Genomic DNA, 22,004 nt, shown 5'->3' with positions numbered 1-22,004 from the left:
CTTAACAGTTGTAAGGTGACGACTGCGGCTCCTTGGCCTGCTTCCGTCCGTCACCGACTCTTCCGGCGGCAAGTTCAGCAAGGCGTCGCAACGCGGTGTCGCCAAGATGGCGGACGATCTTCGTGGCGGCCCCAAGATGGCGGCTTCCCGCCTTCCGTGGTGCGCCACGCCCAAGATGGCGTCTTCACGCCGCGTGGTCGATGGCGGCGCCATCGAAGACGACCCGGGCTCCTGCCGATCACCACCATCACCTTCCAACGCCGCCCTTGGCGTGACAAGGTCACACAACTCCGTGATGACGGTTTTTAGGGTCGCCAGTTGCTCCGCCATCCGGGTCCATCTTAAATCTTCGTCCTTCAACGCAGATGGGTCGGGCGCAGCGGCAACCTCCTCCACACCCGGGCCCTCACGGATCTCTCCCTCCGCCGAAGTGAAGCCGACCTCAGGAGGAAGATCGTCGTCGTCCGATGATGAAGCCGACGCCGGAGATGGGATATTCTTCTTCCTCAGTTGTTTCGCCATGCCGTTTCACTTCTGACTCCAGTGTAATAAAAGGACTCGAACACTTCTTTCTGTCTTCGTGTCTTTATTCAGGTTCACGTCTTTACCCACACGGCACTCTGTTATAACTCCTGTATTTGTAGCCCCCGGCTATTCACTGCTATTATAGCTTCCTCACCCCTCTGACTCTCTGCTTCATCTACTGTAACCTCCTCCCTGCAGACTTGCTGCTACCCCTATGTGCAGACCCTCTGGCTGTCACTGTATGCAGACCCGCTGCCCACTCTCTCTGTGCAGCCCCGCTGCTGACTGCAGCCTCCTCGCTGCTTCGGGTCGGTCACCGCTGGCCAACGGTGCCGATCCTCGCTCCCCCCGTGTTCGTGGCGATCTCGCCACACCCCGCTTCGCCCTTCGTGGCCTTCCTCTGTTCCTGGTTCCCCGTCACTCTCCCTGCTCTTCCGGTTCCCCTCCTTCTATACTCAACCCCTCTCCCCCCACGTGACCTAACTCCTCCCCCCCTGACGGCACCTCAGAAGGGCCGTTTACAACCGCATTACAAACTTAAGGGTTTTACTGGTGAATAGGTATTCCGAAAGTTGATTGCCGACAGCGTCATCATCAAACAAGTTATCATCAGGCAATCTCTCACTTTGGTCTGTGCTGTGTCGCTTGTGTTTAAGTGATGTGCATTTTCTGTGTGCGCGCCCAGTGCCGTGTCGCTCGTGTTGCCATTTCCCTTCAGTTTTTGCCTCTGCCCTTAGTGTACCATGTCCTGGCGATTTTACTTTAACTTTTGTGCGATCAATCCCTGGACTCTGTCCACGTACCCAAGAGAGTGATTTAATGTTACTTCCATATTTATTCTGTGGATCAACGTCTGTGAGTTTCGCTGGTGTCGCGAGCCCAGATTTCTCCTCCCTTACGATGGTGTGAGGACATTTTTCCTCGTTTATTAGAGACGATTTCTCTCCTGTTTCCTTTCCGAATTTTTCCTCATTCCACAATCCCTGTCTGTATGCCTGTGTGAGAAGGAATGAGTCCTGTCCTGCCTTTCCTGCAGTTTTTACATCGTGTTCGCCTTCGTTACATTTTATCCAGTCAATTAGTTTCCCCCGAGGTGTGATCGTGTTATCGATACAGCTCCCTTCCCATATGTCTCTCTGACTGTACTGCTTTGTAACAGATTGGTCGGTACGTTTAAATACGAGCTCCCCGTATCCCGTAACCCATTCAAAAATTATTCTTAATCCCAGCATCTCAAAAGTGTGGCGGGAGTTACTTTGACATTCTCTTTCAGAGTGCATATAAAACAATTATCTCACAGAGTGTAGTCAATTTGACTCGAGCTATCTGTTATTTTCCGATTCAGAGTGCGTACCTCTAACACCATTTATCACAGGATGCAATTGGTTTGATACGATTTTATCTTAATTCCACTGTCTCTGTTTTAACCTGCTATTCTGGGTTTTAACCTTAGAGGGCGTTTTTTAGTTTTCCGCCCGTTCACAATTACCATGCAATGTTCGATCCTGATATTCTGGTTAACACGAAGTGATTCATTCCATCATCCATGCAAAACACTGTCTGTGAGAGATCCCGGACGATGCCACCCATTATGTTGTATGTGTTGGGTTATGAAATTTTGATAAAAATAATAAAAATTAATAATTTTCCGAAAAATGCGCAAATCGCATTAATTATGATAGTGTGTGTATTAACATGCATAAATTATGATAATGCGTGTAATTATATGCATAAATTATGATAATCGTAGTAATTTATGCGGATGCTTGCGGTTGTGTTATGGTGTGCAGTTGTGATAATTAGGCTCAGCTTCGTTTATCCAGAGTTATATCAATCAGGATAACACGATAATCATCGATTAAACGTTTACCGATTATCTTAGTGTGTGTTATGATATTTCAGGTCACCAGTTTCAGATCTCATCACAGGATACAGTTGTCAAGAATAAGACCGTTTTGCATGGACTTGGAAAGAAGCACTCGAACAGTTGGTGTTAAGCAATTTTAATTCTAAACAAGCACATGACACTCTAGTATGCGAAAGCGAGTATACGTCAATAAATTCATGGGCAATCTTATGCAATTAACGAAATTGAATGACTAAAAATACTTCTTCATTGGCGAAATTATGCAGTTAACGAAAATGAATGACCAAAACATTTCTTATTCATGTAACTCGACGGCAGCAACTGCTTTGCACGATCAGTTGATATTGAACGCACCACCTCGAAATGGCAACCCTTTTTGAAACGCAAAGACAGTTTTTCTTTTAAAGTCTTATTCGTGTGCGTGCTGTGTGTGCGTTGTCCCCTCGTAATATTAATTGTGTCGTTAGCTTGTGTGGTGTGGGAGGATACGAACAGCGGCCAGAAGTTTTCTCTGGGTTGGGCGTGGCCGCCGGTTCTGCTCCTGCTGCTCCCTCGCTCGGCGTGTCGCTCGGCTCTTGCTCTCTCTCTCTCTCTCCACTGCTGGATTGAGCGGCGTTGGCACGATGTTCCTTGAAGAAACTTGCTTGCTTGGCGCTTGATGGTTCCGGGGGCTTGGTGCTGCTCGTGCGCTCTCTCTTTCTACTGCTAGATGACGAGTTGGCACGATGCTGTCCTTGAAGATGCTCGGTCGCTCGTGTCGCTCGGTGTCGCTCGGTGTCGCTCGGTGGCGCACGGTGGCGCCCGGTGGCGCACGGTGGCGCAGGGTGGCGCACGGTGGCGCAAGGTGGCGCACGGTGGCGCACGGTGGCGCACGGTGGCGCAAGGTGGCGCACGTGCTTTCTTGGTGGCAGCCCCCGGCTTCTCCACTGCTCGATTGATTGTTGAGTCGGCACGATGCTCGCCGTCGCTCTGGACGTCTTGTGTGTTCACACTGGTCGTTGGTCGGTGTGCCCTCAGGCACACGGCGCATTCGATGGCGCTGTCCTCTCCCTCGCAGCCGTTTGACCAGGCTTCCTCCACTGCTTCGCGCTCTCTGCTTTGCTCGCTTGGTCGACGCTTGGCGATCTCCGCCCTTTTACAGGTTGATTGCTTGTCGTCACTCGTCACTCTCTCTCTGCTCCGTGCTTCCCCTTGTTCGTGCGGCTGCCAGCTTTACTCGCACTTAACTTCGTTCTGCGAGAAGCGACACCTGCTATCAGCATCGGTGTTTCGTTTCCTCACGACGCTCCGCCAGCCGGAGCACGGCTGAAACCCAGCCCCGACCCAGGTTGAACTCAGACTTCTGCGACTCGAACGACCCCTCCTCGTTCCATCTCTCCTCGAGGCACGATTTGCCCCAGCTCTCTTGCGAGCCCCGTCGCAACGCTGCATCGCAAGCCAAGTTGCGAGACTAGACGCGACTCGAACAGACTGCTCTCAGACTGTCACTTTAACGATGTCTCGTCGTTCCATCTCTCCTCGAGGCACGACTGCCACAGCTCCCTTGCGTGCCCCGTCGCAACGCTGCGTCGCACGCCGAGTTGCGAGACTGAGCACGACTCAACCCAGACTGCTCTCAGGCTGTCACTTTAACGATGTCTCGTCGTTCCATCTCTCCTCGAGGCACGATCTGCCCCAACTCTTTTGCGAGCCCCGTCGCAACGCTGCGTCGCACGCCGAGTTGCGAGACTGAGCACGACTCAACCCAGACTGCTCGTTTGCTGTGTGCCTGTCTAACTTAAAACGTGACTCCCTTCTCTCTGCATTCCTTGCGAGCGGGCAACAAAAAAAAACACAAACATAGCGAGAAGAAGCAGACACCGGCGCGATCCCTCCTCGCGACCTTTTCCTAACCCTCCAAGCATTCCTGGGCCATCTGTTTGTGCTGCGGGGAGACAAAGACGGCCGTGCTTAACTCCAACGTGGGCGCCCTCTCCCCTCTCCGCGTCTCTTGCGAGGGAAAATAAACAAAAAAAAACCAGATGTTCTCGAATGTCAGCACAAACCCCCCCCTTTGTGACCTTTCTGCTCCCTTCTTGCTTACCCTGAGTGGGTCATTCTGAGGTCAGACCCCGCTGGAAGACAAAGGTGGTCGAGGAGATGTTTGCAATACATTTATGTGGTCCTGTGTGTTACATTTATTCTTGAATTATATTTTATGAGTTCCTTCGGTCTTAGTATCGTGGTTATCATTCGTCTATGTTTAATGAATATTCGTAATGCTCCTCGTCACATTATTATTTTGGGTTTCGCCCAGTTTAGTTCTCCAGAGATTGGTGTTTATTCCGAGTTATTTTTTTTTAAGCCCTCTGGAATTCGCACTCTTTAGCTGTTTTGGAAGGTCGTGTAAGTAGGAAACATATAATAATAGTAAAAATATTATTGTTTGTTGGTTAATTATCTTTGTTAAGTTTCTACTTTTCGGTGAGGAAAACGTTAAGAAAACGCGAAGTTTCAACCGTTATTTACTCTGCACCTTATCTGTACATCTCCAGATGTCTTGGGAGGTTTAGTCCATACATCTTTTTGTCCGTCTGGATGTCTATGACCTCTTCGTGACCGAATTCCTATCATTTCAACCGCCCTCCATGTCTCATGGACTCCCGGTGTGCCCGTGAGGAGAAGTGAGCTGTCCTCATTATAAAAAAAAAAAAATATATATATATAGATATAATAAAAACCAATTTTTTTTTCTTAATTATTCTTAATATTAATAACGGAAAACAGGGCATAGATACAACACACCACAACCTTGAGAAATCACCCTAATACAGGGTGATCCATTGAGAGATACCCCACTGATTTGCGAATGAACTCCATCTTACTCTTCCCAGCTGACTAAATATGATTGCAGCGATGGCTACGTAATCTCGGAGCTGTGGGAGATGACAAGACTGTAGAGGTATTCACAAATATCCCCGTACAGCCTTAGCACACTTCTGCTGGGGCAAGTGCTGTTAGCGAGTAGCACCTATGAAGGCCGGCACGGCACACGAGGAGTGGGGGTGGGTGGACAGTACCACTCTTGAACATCACCAAAGCCAAGGTCGTCCACCAACCGCCACTGGATCAGCCAACCACCCCCAGACTATCCATGTCCATGGAGAGGCCCTTGAATATGTGAAGTGTTTCCCTCTTGGAACGCCTCCTTATCTTCCCCATTCTGCTCTGTGTGAGCATATTCCAGGGTTAATGTTATTGTTAAGTTCATGAATCGTGGGTTAAGTTCGTCTCATTTGAGCAGGAGAAGTGACAGATGTGCCGAGGTACACCACCAACGGCTGTAGCTCTTAAATTAACGACAAATCGGCATTTTCTGTCTGTAACGTGGCATTGTATCCTCGTAAAAAGCCTTTTGAAACTTGCCCATGATATTCTACTTACTAGACACAGTCAGCTATAATTGTCAGACAGTACGATTAAATAATTTCAGAGATACATCTCGGACCATTATCAAAAAGGTACATTGTGGTAACATCTCGTCCACAAATTGTTAAATAACAAGGTACGGTGGCTATGGTGACGCGTATACATCAGCTACTAATCTAACACTTAACAGAATAAACCCCATTTATCATTCTGATCTTATATTTGTATTGTATGTACCATGTAGCACCCACTAATCTGACCTCGACTTAAAATCCAATCTCACATCACTTGATGCAAAACAAAATCTACATTGGGCCCTGTTCATCCACAAAAACCCTTATTGGCAAATCTGTGCTTTAATTAGCTAAATCATAAACCCCACTGTCAAGCCAAATAAACCTAAGACGCGCATCTAATTGCCTGTGAACTATCCCAACAACGAGAATTGGAATGGGTGACAAGACCTTTGCTGTTGCAGCACCAACGTTTTGGAACAACCTTGTTTCCTCCCTTAACATCATGAATCTTCATTAAATAAATGTACGTGTTGAAAAAATCGGTTGCAATTTGTAGTTATATACTTTGTTTAATTAGTCTTTATCTAGTTTCAGTGATTTGCACACCTTTGCTATATTTTACACCCCTATCGGTTGTTTGTACTGTTTGTTATTGTAACTTTCTGACCTGCCCCTACTACACATCTCGAAAAAGAGCTTCATAACTCATTAGATTCCTCCAGTTTAAATAAAGATGCTGATTCAGATTCTATGTATGTATGTATGTTGAACTTCTTTCGCACCGTACATAGCCAACCGTGCTAATCAGAGGTGCGGGGTGAGGTCAACAAACCAAACACAAAAATCAGTTCTAAAGAAATTAGTTTTCAATGTCCGTCAGATCAAGATGCCGCTATCTCTGTTATTTGAGAATGCTTGTCTGAAGTCGCTGTATGAACAGAGCAAAACTGACTGCAGCGATCAGAGCTTGACCGTGCGCTCACAACTCATAGCTACGTTCAGAGCAGATATAAACACTCGGAGGGTTGTGCCCGCTCCTTTTTGCCGCAGACCTGTCATCATTATTAGTTCATGACTTTTTCTTAACACGCCTGAATTACACTCATTGCTTATGCCTCAAAAGTACAGAATTGGCTATTCCCCACAACCTTTTGTGAGCAGGACAGTGATATTTTGGAATTTACCTATTTTCAACATAGATTAAGTGCTGAGTAAATTAGGAGTAACTTATAGAACATTACATAACTTTCCAGTAATATTAATAGTAGTATAAATACAGGGGCCTTAAGCCCACCAGTTCAATTTCGCCTCGACGGACCTGGTTTTCACCTGAGGACGGCTGCTTGCGTTGTGGCCGAAACGTCGTGAGAATTATTTTATTATGTTTTATTTTTATTATTTTATTACTTCCCTTCTACGTGACTTTACCGAAAGAACCAAGAAGACCCACCAGTTCAGTTTAGTTCCAGCTGCCTAAGTGGATACATATCTGCATTTTTCTGAGATGGCATCAAGAGGCTGCAAGCATCCGGCAGACGCATTTTGCTATGTCTGTGGCCAATTTATCAAGATGAGCGAAAAAGTATTCTGTGGAAGGATCTGCTAAAATGTGTGAGACCTACAAGGCATATTTTGGCATGCCTGTCGGGGATCAAGACAAACCCTGGGCACCTCACTTCACCTTCAAGCAATGTAAAAAACTCTGGAAGGTAAGATGTACAATTGTTGCTGAGAATTTTATATTATAAAATTTGTTCCAATTTTTTTAATTGTTAAAGTTTTTTATTTTAAAATGTTTTACAATTTTCAATGTTATTGAAAAAAATAAACATGAAAAATGTTGTCAGACTCTCTTACACATTATTCATGGGTGAAATTTATTTTTGAAGGATGGTACAGAGGGGAAGAGAGAGCCATGAAGTTCGCTATCCCAATAATTTGGCGGGAACCCAGTGACCACTCAAGCAACTGCTACTTTTGCAAGGTGGACCCTTCCAAACGTCGGACTGGCAATAATGCACCTGCTATCACGTATCAGGACCTTCCTTCATCCATCACCCCGGTAACACACTGCCATGAGCTCCCCTTACCCACTCCAGAGAGAGAGCAGCCGTCTTTAGAAGAGAGCAGCAAGTCAGAGAGCAAGGAAAATGTAGATCCAGATGACAATTTCAGAGGTGGAGCTGAGGAGAGAAACCATACTACCCCCACCAAAAATACCTCAACAACTTGATTAGAGATCTTGGTCTCACCAAGTCCAATGCCGAGCTTTTGACGTCTAGGCTCAAGCAGTGGAACTTGTTGGATGAAAGTGTGCAAGTCGCAGATCAGAGGAAGCATCACCAACCTTATTGCAGCTTCTTCACCCGTCAAGATGGGCTCTTCTGCCACAATGTGACCAGTCTGTTCGTGGCAATCAGAATCGCCTGTAACCAGAATGAGTGGCGCCTCTTCATTGACAGCTCATTCAGGAGCCTCAAAGCTGTGCTGCTCCCTAATGGTAACAAGTACACGTCTCTTCACCTGGCTCACTCGGTGCACCTCAAAGAGGATTACAACAGCATCAATACCTTGCTGGACGACTTGCAGTCTGATGAGTACGGCTGGGAGGTCATCGGAGACTTCAAAATGATGGCATTCCTGATGGGTCTCCAAGGAGGTTTTACCAAGTTTCCCTGCTATATTTGCCTTTGGAACAGCAGGGACAACCAAGGCGCACTACCACAGGCGGGACTGGCCACAGCAGATCGAGTTCTCTGTGGGGAGGAACAACGTCAAGTGGGAGCCATTGGTGGACCCCCGGAAGGTGCTGATGCCAATGCTGCACATCAAATTGGGCCTTATGAAACAATTTGTCAGAGCTGGAGATAAAGAGTCGTCAGCCTTCAAGTACCTTCAAGACTTCTTCACTAAGCTGTCTGAGGCAAAGGTCAAAGCCGGTGTCTTCATCGGATCACAGATAAAGATTATCCTGGAGTGCAATGAATCCCCCAAGAAGCTCACTAGCAAGGAGGAAGCGGCTTGGAACAGCTTTGTCGCACCGATTTTTTGTCTTTCTGGGCAAACACAAGGTCAAAAACTATGTGGAGCTGGTTGAGGCTGGTGAAGAACTACGGCACAATGGGCTGTAGGATGTCCCTCAAAGCCCATATCCTTTATGCCCATCTTGATAAATTCAAGGAGAACATGGGAGTGTACTCGTAGGATCAAGGCGAGCACTTCCACAAGGATTTACTGGATTTTAAATGCCGCTACCAAGCCCAGAGCCCCCACACCACTAACAACTCCCGCCTGGCCAACGACCTGAACGAGTTCTACTGCAGATTTGAAAGACAATTGGACTGTCCTGAACTACCCCTTCCCACCCAAGAGGCCCCCCCCTCCCCCCCACTACAGAGATGACTCTCTCAATTCAGGAGGGATAGGTTAACAGACTTTTCAAGAGGCAGAACTCCCGCAAAGCAGCTGGGCCAGACTCTGTCTCTCCAGCGACCCTCAAGCACTGCGCTGACCAGCTGTCTCCAGTGTTCACCAACATCTTAAACACCTCACTGGAGACATGCCATGTACCAGCCTGTCTCAAGTCCTCCACTATCATCCCTGTGCCCAAAAAGCTAAGGCCAACAGGACTTAATTATTATAGACCCGTCGCCCTAACCTCTGTGGTAATGAAGTCTTTTGAGCGCCTGGTGCTGGCACATCTCAAAGCTATCACAGACCCTCTCCTGGACCCCCTGCAGTTTGCCTACAGAGCCAACAGGTCTGTGGACGACGCAGTTAACATGGCCCTCCACTTCACCCTACAGCACCTGGACTCCCCAGCATCCTATGCCAGGATCCTGTTTGTGGACTTCAGCTCTGCTTTCAACACCATCATCCCTGCCCTGCTTCAGGATAAGCTCTCCCAGCTGAACGTGCCTGACTCCACCTGCAGGTGGATCACAGACTTCCTGTCTGACAGGAAGCAGTGCGTTAGGCTGGGAACACAAGTCTCTGACTCCCGGTCCATCAGCACCGGATCTCCTCAAGGCTGCGTCATTTCCCCTCTGCTCTTCTCCCTGTACACCAACAGCTGCACCTCCAGTCATCCGTCCGTCAAACTCTTGAAGTTTGCGGACGACACCACCCTCATTGGGCTCATCTCTGGTGGGGATGAGTCTGACTATAGGTGGGAAGCTGACAACCTGGTGACCTGGTGTAGCCAGAACAACTTAGAGCGTAATGCTCTTAAGACAGTGGAGATGGTTGTGGACTTCAGGAAGAATACAGCCCCACTCACCCCCATCACCCTGTGCGACTCCCCAGTGAACACTGTGGAGTCCTTCCGCTTTCTGGGTACTATCCTCTCCCAGGACCTCAAGTGGGAACTGAACATCAGCTCCCTCATAAAGAGATCACAACAGAGGATGTCCTTCCTACGGCAGCTGAAGAAATTCGACCTGCCAAAGACAATGATGGTGCATTTCTACACAGCCATCATTGAGTCCATCCTCACCTCCTCCATCACCATCTGATACGCTGCTGCCACTGCCAAGGACAAAAGCAGACTGCAGCGTATCGTCCGCACTGCTGAGAAGGTGATTGGCTGCAATCTGCCCACCCTAGAGGACCTGCACACCTCGAGGACCCTGAGGCGAGCGAGGAAGATTGTGGCCGACTCCTCCCACCCTGGACACTCTCTGCTTCAGCTACTCCCCTCCGGCAGAAGGCTTCGGTCTATCAGGACCAAAACCTCACGCCACAAAAACAGTTTCTTCCCATCCGCTGCTGGCCTCTTCAACAAGGCCAATGGCTCACACTGACTTTAACAATTTATCTGCATAATGACACCTTGCCATGGAAGCGAGGCGGTTGAGCTTTTCCATCAGAGCAACATGACGTCCTTCCAACACCAGTTAATCTTAACCAATGGTATGGTGAAGATCCGGACTGTGCCCTCTGTTCCATGCCAGCCAACCTCAGGCACATTCTCACAGGGTATAAAACAAGCCTCACCCAAGGACGCTACACTTGGCGTCACAACCAAGTCCTTAAAAACCTTGCGTCCGCCCTGGAGGACAAGCGAGCTGCCACCAACTCCCTACCACCCCCAGCAGCATCACACCCCTTACGGACGACCTTTGTCCGCGAAGGGGCTAAACCACCGAAGAGCGGCTCTACACCATTAGAGCGAGACCAGCTGCGCTTGGCCCGCGACTGGAAAATGCTAGCTGACATTGGCCGACAACTTGTGTTTCCTCCAGAGATCGCAACCACCACCCTAAGACCTGACATGGTGCTCTGGTCCCGTTCGCTCAAGAAGGTCTTCATCATTGAGCTCACAGTACCCTGGGAAGACTCAGTAGATGAGGCTTATGAGCGAAAACATCTGCGCTATGCCGATCTAGCTGCTGAAGCACGGCATCATGGCTGGAACACAGAAGTCCGACCAGTGGAGGTGGGCTGCAGAGGTTTTGTGGCAACATCTACAACCAGACTGCTTAGAGACCTGGGAATTAAGGGCCAGAGCCAGTGTTCGGCAATCAGAGCTGTATCGGAGGCGGCAGAAGGCAGCAGTCAGTGGCTCTGGATGAAGAGGAAAGACCCCAGCTGGGCCCCAAAGTGAGAGGGCCGGGAGGTATGCAGTCAACAATGCTTGACTCAGGGAGGAGGACACCCCTGCCATGCATAGTCCCATGGGATGTTGGCTATCAATAACAAGGCAACTACTATGACTAATTGGGAATGGGACGCAAGCGTAGGATTGATCACCCTGTCGCTGGCCGCCTTTGGGGAGGGTGTATAGTATGAAAGGCCGAAACACCCTAGGAACCAAAGGTTCACTACTGACGATGCGCTCCCCAAATTTCACCAGGCTCACTGTTCATGAACTCTTGGAAGTGCTTGCACAATGGATAGTAACATATCATCCTGTGTTCTTTGGAATCGTATTTCTGTATGTTTATATTGTATATTATAGCTATTTTATATTATATATTTTATTTTATTCAAAACCTTTACATACTTTAGCCCCTTAGTATTAGTTAGACTTTGTACCTTTAGTATAGTTAGACTTGTGCACGATTTATTTAAGATTTAAGATTCCTATATGTTGAATGTATGCACCTTCCTGCCAAAGTAAATTCCTTGTCTGTGCGAATTTTCATGGCGAATAGAACCCTGATTCTGATGAACATCTGGAAAATTCGCCAGCATTGCACCTCCAATAAGCATGGTTGGCTACGTACGTTGGCTATGTACGATACGAAATAAGTTCAACAATCATACATTGCTTCACGCGAGCCTGACTCTGCTGCTGATGAGACACTGTTGCTTGCGTTGAACTAAATGCCGCTTCAATTAGGCACTCCCAAAAGGCCGTGCCTGCAAATAATGTGGTGACTAAAACGATACGTGGTGTGTATTATGTCTTTAATGTTTCTTGTGGAGATAAGGGATTTGCGAAGGAGGAAGGGAGATGATGATGATGATGGCGGTGACGATAGTAATGGTGATGGTAATGATGATGGCGATGATTGTGACGAAGGTGGTAGTGGTAGTAATAATGGTGATGAGGTGATGATGGTTTTCACGGTGATAGTGATGGTGGTGATGATGATGTTGGTGATGATGATTATGGTGGTTTGTGTGGTATTGATGATCATGATGATGGTAATGATGATGATGATTGTGATTATTGTGATGATGTTGGTGGTGATGGTGATTATGTTGGTTTTGGTGGTTTTGAAAGTAATCATGGTGATGGTGTATGATGATAGTGATGGTGGTGGTGATAATGCTGTTGGTGATGATGTTGATGATAGTGATGATGGGATGATGATGGGGTGATGATGGTGAATCGCAGGGATTAGGAGGCGTGGTGACGCGAGCAAGCACTGCAGGTGAAGGAGCGGCCACACAGACTCTGGGGCTGCGCTGATTCCCCACTCAGATTTAATTCAAATCCCTCAAACTTCCACACCGGCGATTTGTACTGCACCAGCGACATCACTCACGCACACCAACCTGAACCTTACTCTCCCCTTCCATGCTCACCTCACTCCTCAATTTTAAGCTCACCCTCCCATCAGCCCACCCTCCCCTAACCCTCACCTTACCTCACCCTCCCCTAACGCTCAACTTCCCTCACCCTCCGTTCCACCTTCCCCTCACTATCACTTCGCCCTCTCTTCACTATCCCCCCTCTCTTCTGTTTCTTGGGTTTCTGTCTCGGTTTCTTGGGTTTCTGTCTCGATTTATTGGGTTTCTATCTATCCTCATCCTCAGGATGCACGATTCAGATCCACGATCTTCAATGGTTCATTAAAACGCCACACCCACATCCCAGGGTAGAGAGGCTGCAAGAATCTCTGCCTAACCTCGTGGATCACCTCCATGGAGTCGGCGCGGTGAAACGCCAGGAGCCCCCCCTCCCAGTGCAGGTGAAGACCGATTCTGCAGGGGGAGGGGGCCCCCCTCACCGACAGTGCAGTCTTCACTCCACCATGAAACACTGAGAAGTTGTCATCACATTTCTCTAAACACCAGGACGCGTTGCTCCCTCCCAGCCGCTGTGCAGCACCACTCCCTTTCCGTGGGATCGTCCCGTACACAAATCCCACCCGCCACCACTCCACGTCCCCCACGTCCACCTCCCAGTAGTGGTGGCCCGACGAGAAGCTCTCACAGCACAGGGCTTGTGCAAAGCTATTAAACCGGTGTAGGTGATAGGGGCGACCCTGGGCGCCACCGGTCAGCGTCATCGTCCTGAGATCCGAGGAGATCTGGAGGTAGTTATGAGCTGAGTTTGTGTCCAGAGTCGGTGAGCATCCGTCTGTGACAACAGCGATGACAACATCACTACAGAACACTGTCATCACAATCATCCACCATCACCAACATCAACATTACCATCACCAACCATTATCTTTACCATCAACAATAACATCACAAACATACACATCACCAAGCATCCTCGTCATCAATATCATCGATGACAACAACATATACATCACCATCACCCACATCATCAACACTATGAACATCAACAACATCACTATCGCAATAAGCACCACCACTAGGACCATCACAAACAATCACCACCATCACTACCATCACCACTATTCCCATCACCACCATCTTCATCACTATCACCAAAATAACCAACACGACCAGCATCAACATAACCAATATCATCATTACTACGACCATCAGCGACATCAGCAAAACCATCACAACCATCACCACCTATATTATCTCCAATGTCACCATCATTACCATCACGACCATCACTGACATCACGAACAACACCATCACCAATGCTATCACCATTCCCATCACTCACATCACTAACAGCATAATTACGACCATCCTCATCACGACCACTATCACCATCATTATGACCATTACCAGCATAAGGAACTCATTTGAGGTTGAAACTGCCTCGCAGAGGCCCAGAACTGAATCAGGTATCACCTGCCACTGATGTTAGCCATGGCGGGTAATCAAACCCAGGTAACTGGGTTCGTAGTGCAACGTGGTAACCACTATGCCACCGCTCCCCTATGCACAAATGCACAGACACATTCACAGGCACACACTGCATCTCAACATCACAATTACCTCTGGCTCGTAATGCTGATTATTTACCCAAGAACACCACACTGAGTCTCATAGTGTTGTTCAATAGGGTCCTGCAATGGGATGTGAACAAAGACAAAGATCCCCTGTGTAGCCTTCACAGACAATTGGGACAAGTGCTGTCCGTGAGAGTCTATGAAGGCTGGCATGGCACACGAGGTGAATGGCCAGCACCACGCCCATCCACCTTGGTCTCCTAGTGGCGAGTTTGTTTACACACCGCATCAGGTTCCAGGATGTAAACAAAGACATCCCCCGTGTAGCCTTTACAGACTGTGGGGGTAAATAAGCACCGTTGAAGGCTGGCACGACACACGAAGGGGTGGGTAGCCAGCACTACGCCTGGCCGCCTTTGTCTCCCTAGTGGTGATGTTAATAAAATACCAGGTAATTATTTGAGTCTGAGTCGACCTCGTGCACACACATGGGGATAATTTATTGTCAAGATGGCCCCATCACCCATGATTCACACTGAAGAACTCACACAGGAGTTTGACTCCAGTTGTCTCCAGGACTTTCAGTGAGGCAATGTCCTCTTGGGTGGGAGCTGAGGGTGGATCTGCTGTAACCCTCCCTGTCCTGTGAAAGCAGAACAGACATGGCTACTGTCTCACGCAGAGCATCGTCACTCACAGGATCATCACAGCTCCATCTCACAGGCACTCATTAAACAAAGCATAATCACTCATCTCACAATTACAGAATCACCACACAGAATTACTATTACCACATACAGCATAACCACGCACGGTATCAAAACACAGCTTCATCACACATAGCATAATCACACAGCATTACCACACAGCATTACCACACACAGCCTTATCACACAGCATCACCACACAGAGCTTCACCACATACGGCACCATCACAGAGCATTCACTACACACAACATCCCCACACAGCCAATGTCTCACTGCCCGCACCCCACACTCAGTCCCATGTTGTCGTGTGTCGAGTCGTGAGTGATAGTCGTCTTTACCTGCAAGTCTCCTCCAGGTGCCCCTATGGGAGAAAGAGAGATGCGTTACTGTGACTCTACCTCCAATCCCTTGTGATCAGTGGAGTTCCCACTGCAACACCGTGGGTGGAATGTAAACTCCAAAGTATTTGCTTATGACCCCATGATCACCAACACTGACTTACGGGGCAAATATTTCAGTGAGACCAGTTGAAAGTCAACTATAAACTACTATCTTCTTGGTTCTTTCGTAAAGTCACGTAGACGGAAAATAATACAAATTAAACATAATAAAATAATTCTCACGACGTTTCGGCCACAACGCAAGCAGCCGTCTTTAGGTGGAGAACAGGTCTGTCGAGAGAAGAGTCTGAATGGCACGCCCCAGGCGTGGAGCGACTATTTATGCTGGGATGGAGGGGCGAAGAGCGTCTTGACAAAATAATTTGCATATCAAGAGGAATTCGTTTAGCATTAGAATAAGTTACAGCAGTAGAGGTTAGTGTAAATGTGATTGTTATTACCTTAGAGTCGCGGCATCTCTTCAGAAAGGCGAGAGACTCGATTAGCTGAGCCTTCTTATACCGGAGCTTGTTGAAGCATTTTAAAGTTTTGTGGAAACCCACCCCTTAGTGGAGGTTAAATTTCGATTTAAAGCTTTCGTGACTGCAGGGATTTATCTTCTTGTTTCTTTCGGTAAAGTCACGTAGAAGGAAATGCGATTGGTATTACCAATCGCATTTACACTAACCTCTGCTGATGTAACGTCTTCTAATGCTAAACGAATTCCTCTTGATATGCAAATTTTTTTGTCAAGACGCTCTTCGCCCCTCCATCCCAGCATAAATAGTCGCTCCACGCCTGGGGCGTGCCATTCAGACTCTGTCTCTCGACAGACCTGTTCTCCACCTAAAGACGGCTGCTTGCGTTGTGACCGAAACGTCGTGAGAATAATTTTATTATGTTTTATTTTTATTATTTTATTATTTTCCTTCTACGTGACTTTACCGAAAGAACCAAGAAGATGAATCCCTGCAGTCACGAAAGCTTTAAATCGAAATATAAACTACTATTTAAAAAATGTACATGTAAGGCCCACTGAGCGATAGAGCTCTTCAGAAGCGACCTGGCCCCAAATGATAGCTCACGAAGTGGTTCATCACGTGGGAATTTATAGCAGCTCAATACTCTAAACGCACGTGTGAAAAACTGGAGGACCCAGGGAAAAATCTATGAGACCAAGGAAAGAGACATGAAAACTCCAATGTATAAGGTCGTCAGTGTTGGGATCAAATTCCCGACCTTCGGTATACTAGGCGAGATAGTTAACATCTTGCCACCCCTATGAGGACCAACACTGATTTGCAGGGCAACTATTTCAGAGTGAGACCAGTTGATATTAATCAGTGTTGCGATTAATTTCTGTCGTCAATGCACACGTGGCAGGTCTTACAGAAGTGGTGGTGAATACACAAGAATGTCATTAATACGCGTATGAGACCTCGTATTTATTTTAGCTTCCATAATAGGAACACTGAAGGTAGCGCATCCAAGAGGAGGTCCACAAAGTAGGAAGCAGAGATGACATCGGCTCGTGAGCAGGCGCTGGTGGATTGTTGCATCGCGGCATCAAGAGATGTGGCAACGGCTTGGGGAGGCCTTCATCCATCAGTGGATAGATCATGGCTGATGATAATCATGATTACCGTGTACATTGTTATTGCTGTTATTGTAAGGTTTATTTAAAAATGCAATTCCAATAACATTTAGTTTATAATCACAATGAAACAAACTTAATGGGAATCTGTTAAAGAATAGGAAATATAATTCATTTAACTGAGAAAATATGAGCTGGGCTTCCAAATGGCAGTCACTGGAGCTGTGATGCGAATCAATGAGTGGAGCTGTGTTCACAAGCCCAGTGGAAGCGAGCTCTCATTCAGCAGCCTCCCTCTGCTGCTGCTGCTGGTGAGAGGGCTCTGTGCCAATAGCGACACTGGAGACTCATCGCTCACCTGCAGGAACGCGAGCGAGTCCCTCTCCTGCGCTAGGGCCTGCAGGCGAGTGGCTGCTGCCTGGAGCTCGCTGATCTCGCGCTGGTAGCGAGCGATCTCCTTCTCGATCTGGGACAGCAGCTTGTGCCCTTTCTTCTCCACTTGCTCTAAAGCCGCCTTCTCCTCCACATCCAACGCTGCTCTCGCGCGGGTGAATCTGACCGAGATTGAGGCCTTTTCAACTGTCATGGATTCCTGCAAAGAGAAATGAATACCATCTCTGTTCATTAAATTCTGGTCCTCTGTGAAATGACATTCAGGTCGGTGTGAGCTGAGTACAACTGTGAACGTGTCCAGACAGTGATATGAGTCTGCAGCACTGAGGCCTCCTTCTACTTCTGCCTCTGATAACGTCACTGTGCATTTTCAGTACAACACGATTCGCCTTAACTGGCGGGGGCTGTTTGACAATGACATAATAAAATACCATCATGAGTACATTTAGCTTCCGTGGCATTCTCATTGTGCAAGGCTATCAGGACTATGCTTTGTTTACCTTCGCATGAAGCAAAGGGAAGTCTGTAATTTGCCTTCAGCATGTAGAGCCTGAATGAAATGGGAAGCTAGGCCAATTCCTCTTTAAATGGATGTATTGTGAGAGAAAAACCACATATGTATGGATGAAGAGAGGGGATCATGAAACCACTTGCTATACAGCCACCTGGCCACCCTAAATCCTGATTGGTTTCAGAAAAATGGTGTACAACAGCCTTTCCCACCTGATGACGGATGCTTGTGTTGCGCCTGAAACTTCGTGATTTATTTTATTTTATACCTAAGTGGCTTTACCGAAATAACCAAAGAGTATAGTCTGTGTGTGATCCACCAACTCTGCTACCAGATAATTGGATAAGAGGTACGTACCACCTCATCTGACCACTATAGTTCGCAGTCGTTGATGTGGTAAACTGTAAGGTGATATGGGAATCTTGAATTTCCACCACTGATTGTGTTTCTCAGCGGAGATGAGAACCACAACTTTTCTCATCCTGATTATTGAGGTGTATTAACCGGTTTGTCTTTAGTCAAAAAATGTGTTTAGAGCAAATGGAAGTCCACGTGAATGAATGGAGTTGTCCTCCATCACAAACCCTACCCCGGACTTGGTACCTGCACGACCTTGCGAGCGGCCTCCATCCGCCTCACGAACTCCTCCGCCTCCTTCCTCTTCTCCTCCACCGCCTGCGTCTCCTCTCCCACTTGTTTCTTTGAGAGACGTCACCAGGGGAGACTCCACTCACTCTCTGAGCGTCCTCTCTCACCCCAACTCCACGTAAATCCCTCCACAGTGACGGGAGCAGTAGCTCCGGTGCAGCGATGGAGGCTGGGGGAGCAAGCGCTGCAGGGAACTAATTTCACGAGGAGCTCAAATGTGTGCAGGGCTTCCTAAGTTGTGGGTGGAGCTACCTAAGCAGTGGACAGAGCTACCTAAGCAGTGGGTGGGGCTACCTGAGCAGTGGGCAGGGCTACTGGAGTAGTGGGCGGGGCTACCTGGGTAATGAGCGGGGATATCAGAGTGGTGGGTGGGGCTACCCGAGTGGGGGGTGGGGCTATCCGAGTCGTGGGCGGCGCTATCTGAGAAGTGGGTGGACAAGGCACCAGAATGGTGAGATGTTATCTGCCTTGCCTGCGAAATAGGAGGTCGTGGGTTCGAACCCGGCCCTGATGCTTGTGTAGTGTAGTAGAACGACACTACTGTATTGGCTCGGTGTGGGGGCTGTGTGATGCCGCCGCCGCGAAGCCGCTCGGCGGGCGCCCCCATCTACGACCTCGCCACCACCAAGCGACGGGGCCAACCCCACTTCCCCCTCACCACCTCCCACATAAACACTCCCTCACGCATTTCCCCCCCCCCCCCCCCCCATAGAGCTCCGAGGGGAGGTCACCTGGCTGGCCGGTTTTTACCCGAAAGCCCTCATAGGGACAATCTTCACAGTTTCCTGCGGCCAGGGAATTGGGCGGCCTCCCCCGATGCTGGTTCGCACTGCGGCGCTGTGACCAGGTTGAGATTGTATGGTCACGGCGAGGGCTGTCCAGCCACCACGGTTGAAACGCACCCCCCCACACACACACGTATCAACAAGGCCGGCAGGGGGGCCACAGCCACGAACTAATGGGAAGCCAGAGGGGGGGGGCAGCTGATTGGCGTGGCGGAGTGCTCGGGAACCGCCGGCGCGAAGCAGCCCACAGCGAGGCTTTGTTACGGAAACCGCGGCTGATTGGCATAACAAAGGCGCCCGCAAGCCGCCGCGGCCGGCGTGCGCCCATTTTTAGGGAAACATGGGAATGCGGCTTAACGGGCGTGGCGACCTGATTGGCCAAGAAGGCTCTCGAGTCGGCATCCCTTGATGTAGGGAGACGATAAAAGGGGGGCGCAGCCAGGTAGAGGCCTTTTACTCCAAGAAGTCAGCGCTCGTCACGGCTTCCAGTTCGGCCACCCGAACGTCCGTGAGACGCGTCGAGGTGAGCAGCGAGGAGGCCAACGGAACGCCAAGCGCATCAAACCGTGAGTAAAGAGGTGAAAGCGTATTATAAGTAGATAAATCGGGAATAGACCCTTGGGCGTTAGCGTAGGTCAGCCTTATCGATCCACACTGATTTAACAGCAAATCGCAGGTAGCCAATAATAAATCATTAAGAACTAATCGTAACCTCGTGTGGTCTCGATTAGAAGTGTGAACGCGCGCGCGGCTGTGTGTGCGTACGCTCGCGGTGTGTGTAATCAGTGCTCCACCGATGTGCGCTCGTAACGTGGGTATTCGGTGTTGAGACGAGTGCTGCGTGGGGCTGTGTAAAGAGGGAGTGTGAACGGGTGCGGTGCGGTGTGTGCGTATGCTCGCGGCGTGTGTAATCAGTGCTCCAAAGGTGTGCGATCGTAACGTGGGTATTCGGTGTTGAGACGAGTGCTGCGTGGGGCTGTGTAAAGAGGGAGTGTGTACGTACGCCCGCAGCGTGTAAGTGCTGTGCGGGGCTGCGTGAGGGGAGGCATTGCGTTTGATTGAAGGAGAGGCAACGCCGTGTTAACGGGCATACAGGAGCCGGCGACGAGCCATGCCCTTCACGCAAACCCAAAGAGGGGGGACCCAGGGAGGGGAACCATCAGACGATAGTCCTTGCCCCGTGAGCGATGAGCCCAGCGGTAGCCGGGGCGGTTTGCACAGCAGCGAGGGGTCGGGGAGTGGCGAGACCCCTGCAGTCGGGATACAGCCGGGAGAGATCTCGGGGGCCAGCGACCCTCACAGCTGTCGGCAGGTGTCACGGGGGTCGTGTCGGGCCGTGACACTCTGCGTGAACCCAACAGGACACGTGACCGGATGAAGGGGGGCCAGGGGCCTCAGGGGAGAATGTGGCCTGGGGCGGAGCCGGCTACGCCAGAGTGGTTATAAGCGGGGCGTGGACGGCAAGCTGTGCTGTTCTGGGCTGTTCTGCTGGGTCATCTCTGGGATGAAGCTCTCCGGTAGCCGCGAGTGGACCAGGCAGCATGTTGGACTGTCCTAGTCCAGTGATGTAGTATCCCCGTGTGTTGGTTAAGTTAGGAAAGGTGGCTACCACCTTAATTCGTTATGTTAAGTGTTAATTGTAATGTTACCTAATAAATAGTGTTGCCTCCAAAGTTCTAGTGTGCGCCTGAATTTAACCCACTACACCTGTGTAGAGAGGTTCCGACTGACATACTCGGAGACGGAGGTAAGTTAAGGGCTTTCGCCAGGGTTTATTAAAGCTCATCAACTCCCAGGGGCTAGGGGTCCTACTCTGAGTCTGGGTCCCTGCCGGCTAGCTCCGGTCTCTCTCTCTCGTGTCGGATCGTGGACTCTGCCGACTCCACCGACCGAAGAGAGAAGCACCTCTACGGCTACCACCGGCTTCTCCCCAGACTCCCTATTCGATCCCTCTCTCTACCCCTGGATCCCTCTTTACCCTGCTTACTCTACTCGTTCCCACAGTGACCCCGCTTACGTCACGGGGTATCCCTTAAGTACCCTAGGAGACGGGACGTCATCGCACTGAACGGTACACCTGACGTCACGTCCCCATTTTACTCCTCTACATTACCCCCCCCAGTGAAAAAAAAAATGCAGCCGACTCAGCTGTAAATGATATAAAAGTAGAGGAGTCCCAGAACCACAAACCAACATATTCACAACCAACCGACAACATCCAGGCAGCATGACAACAATCAATCAAATTTAAAAACCTTGAAACTCTCATCACGCGCTGCCATCAATACAAAGGCGGAATCCCGATGGCCCAGACAATACACACCAACAAACAACAATTGAGAAGCCCAGACAAACCACAACAAAACCGACAATTGGGCAGTCTAGACAAAACACGCCAACATAACACAATTTGGCGATGAGGGCTGGAGGCCGCCGGCAGCGGTCCCACAGGCCGTCAACAGAGCGCACGCCTCCCCATGTGGCACGAATCGCCAGGGCAGGCACCGCGCCAGCTGGTGACAGGCCCCGGGAGAGCTGCAGCAGCCCAGCAGCCCAACGCTGCTCCTGCCAGGCACGCGCCGGCCCGAGTGGCGGCTCCTGCTGCCCATCCCG

The 22,004-nt window shown here is 49.3% G+C and overlaps 1 protein-coding gene across 1 annotated transcript; it reads right to left on the bottom strand.

Moving 5' to 3' along the window:
* Positions 1-12,941: 12,941 nt before the first annotated feature.
* LOC133339133 (tripartite motif-containing protein 14-like) lies at positions 12,942-17,679 on the bottom strand. The gene is made up of 4 exons (XM_061547258.1): positions 17,413-17,679; positions 15,419-15,441; positions 14,921-15,015; positions 12,942-13,630 (listed from the first exon to the last, which is right to left on the bottom strand). The coding sequence occupies exons 1-4, from the start codon at positions 17,677-17,679 to the stop codon at positions 13,080-13,082; spliced, it is 936 nt and encodes a 311-aa protein (XP_061403242.1). The 3' UTR covers positions 12,942-13,079.
* Positions 17,680-22,004: the final 4,325 nt, after the last annotated feature.

This window comes from Lethenteron reissneri, unplaced genomic scaffold (genome assembly GCF_015708825.2).
Source record: "Lethenteron reissneri isolate LAM-NWPU_2019-01 unplaced genomic scaffold, ASM1570882v1 scaffold_1640, whole genome shotgun sequence".
In the NCBI taxonomy this organism is placed as follows: domain Eukaryota; kingdom Metazoa; phylum Chordata; class Hyperoartia; order Petromyzontiformes; family Petromyzontidae; genus Lethenteron; species Lethenteron reissneri.
Note: the sequence above shows the minus strand (reverse complement) of the source record. Positions and strands in the feature narration are given on the sequence as shown.

Bases quoted from the DNA above. Each gene is read 5' to 3' on its own strand.
- LOC133339133 (XM_061547258.1), bottom strand. From the start codon at position 17,679: ATGAACAGAGATGGTATTCATTTCTCTTTGCAGGAATCCATGACAGTT. The intron at 15,442-17,412 runs GTGAGCGATGAG...TTTCTCCCATAG, and splicing joins ACTCGCTCGCGTTCCTGCAG to GGGCACCTGGAGGAGACTTG. The intron at 13,631-14,920 runs GTGAGTTCTTCA...CTGTTGTCACAG, and splicing joins AACTGGAGTCAAACTCCTGT to ACGGATGCTCACCGACTCTG.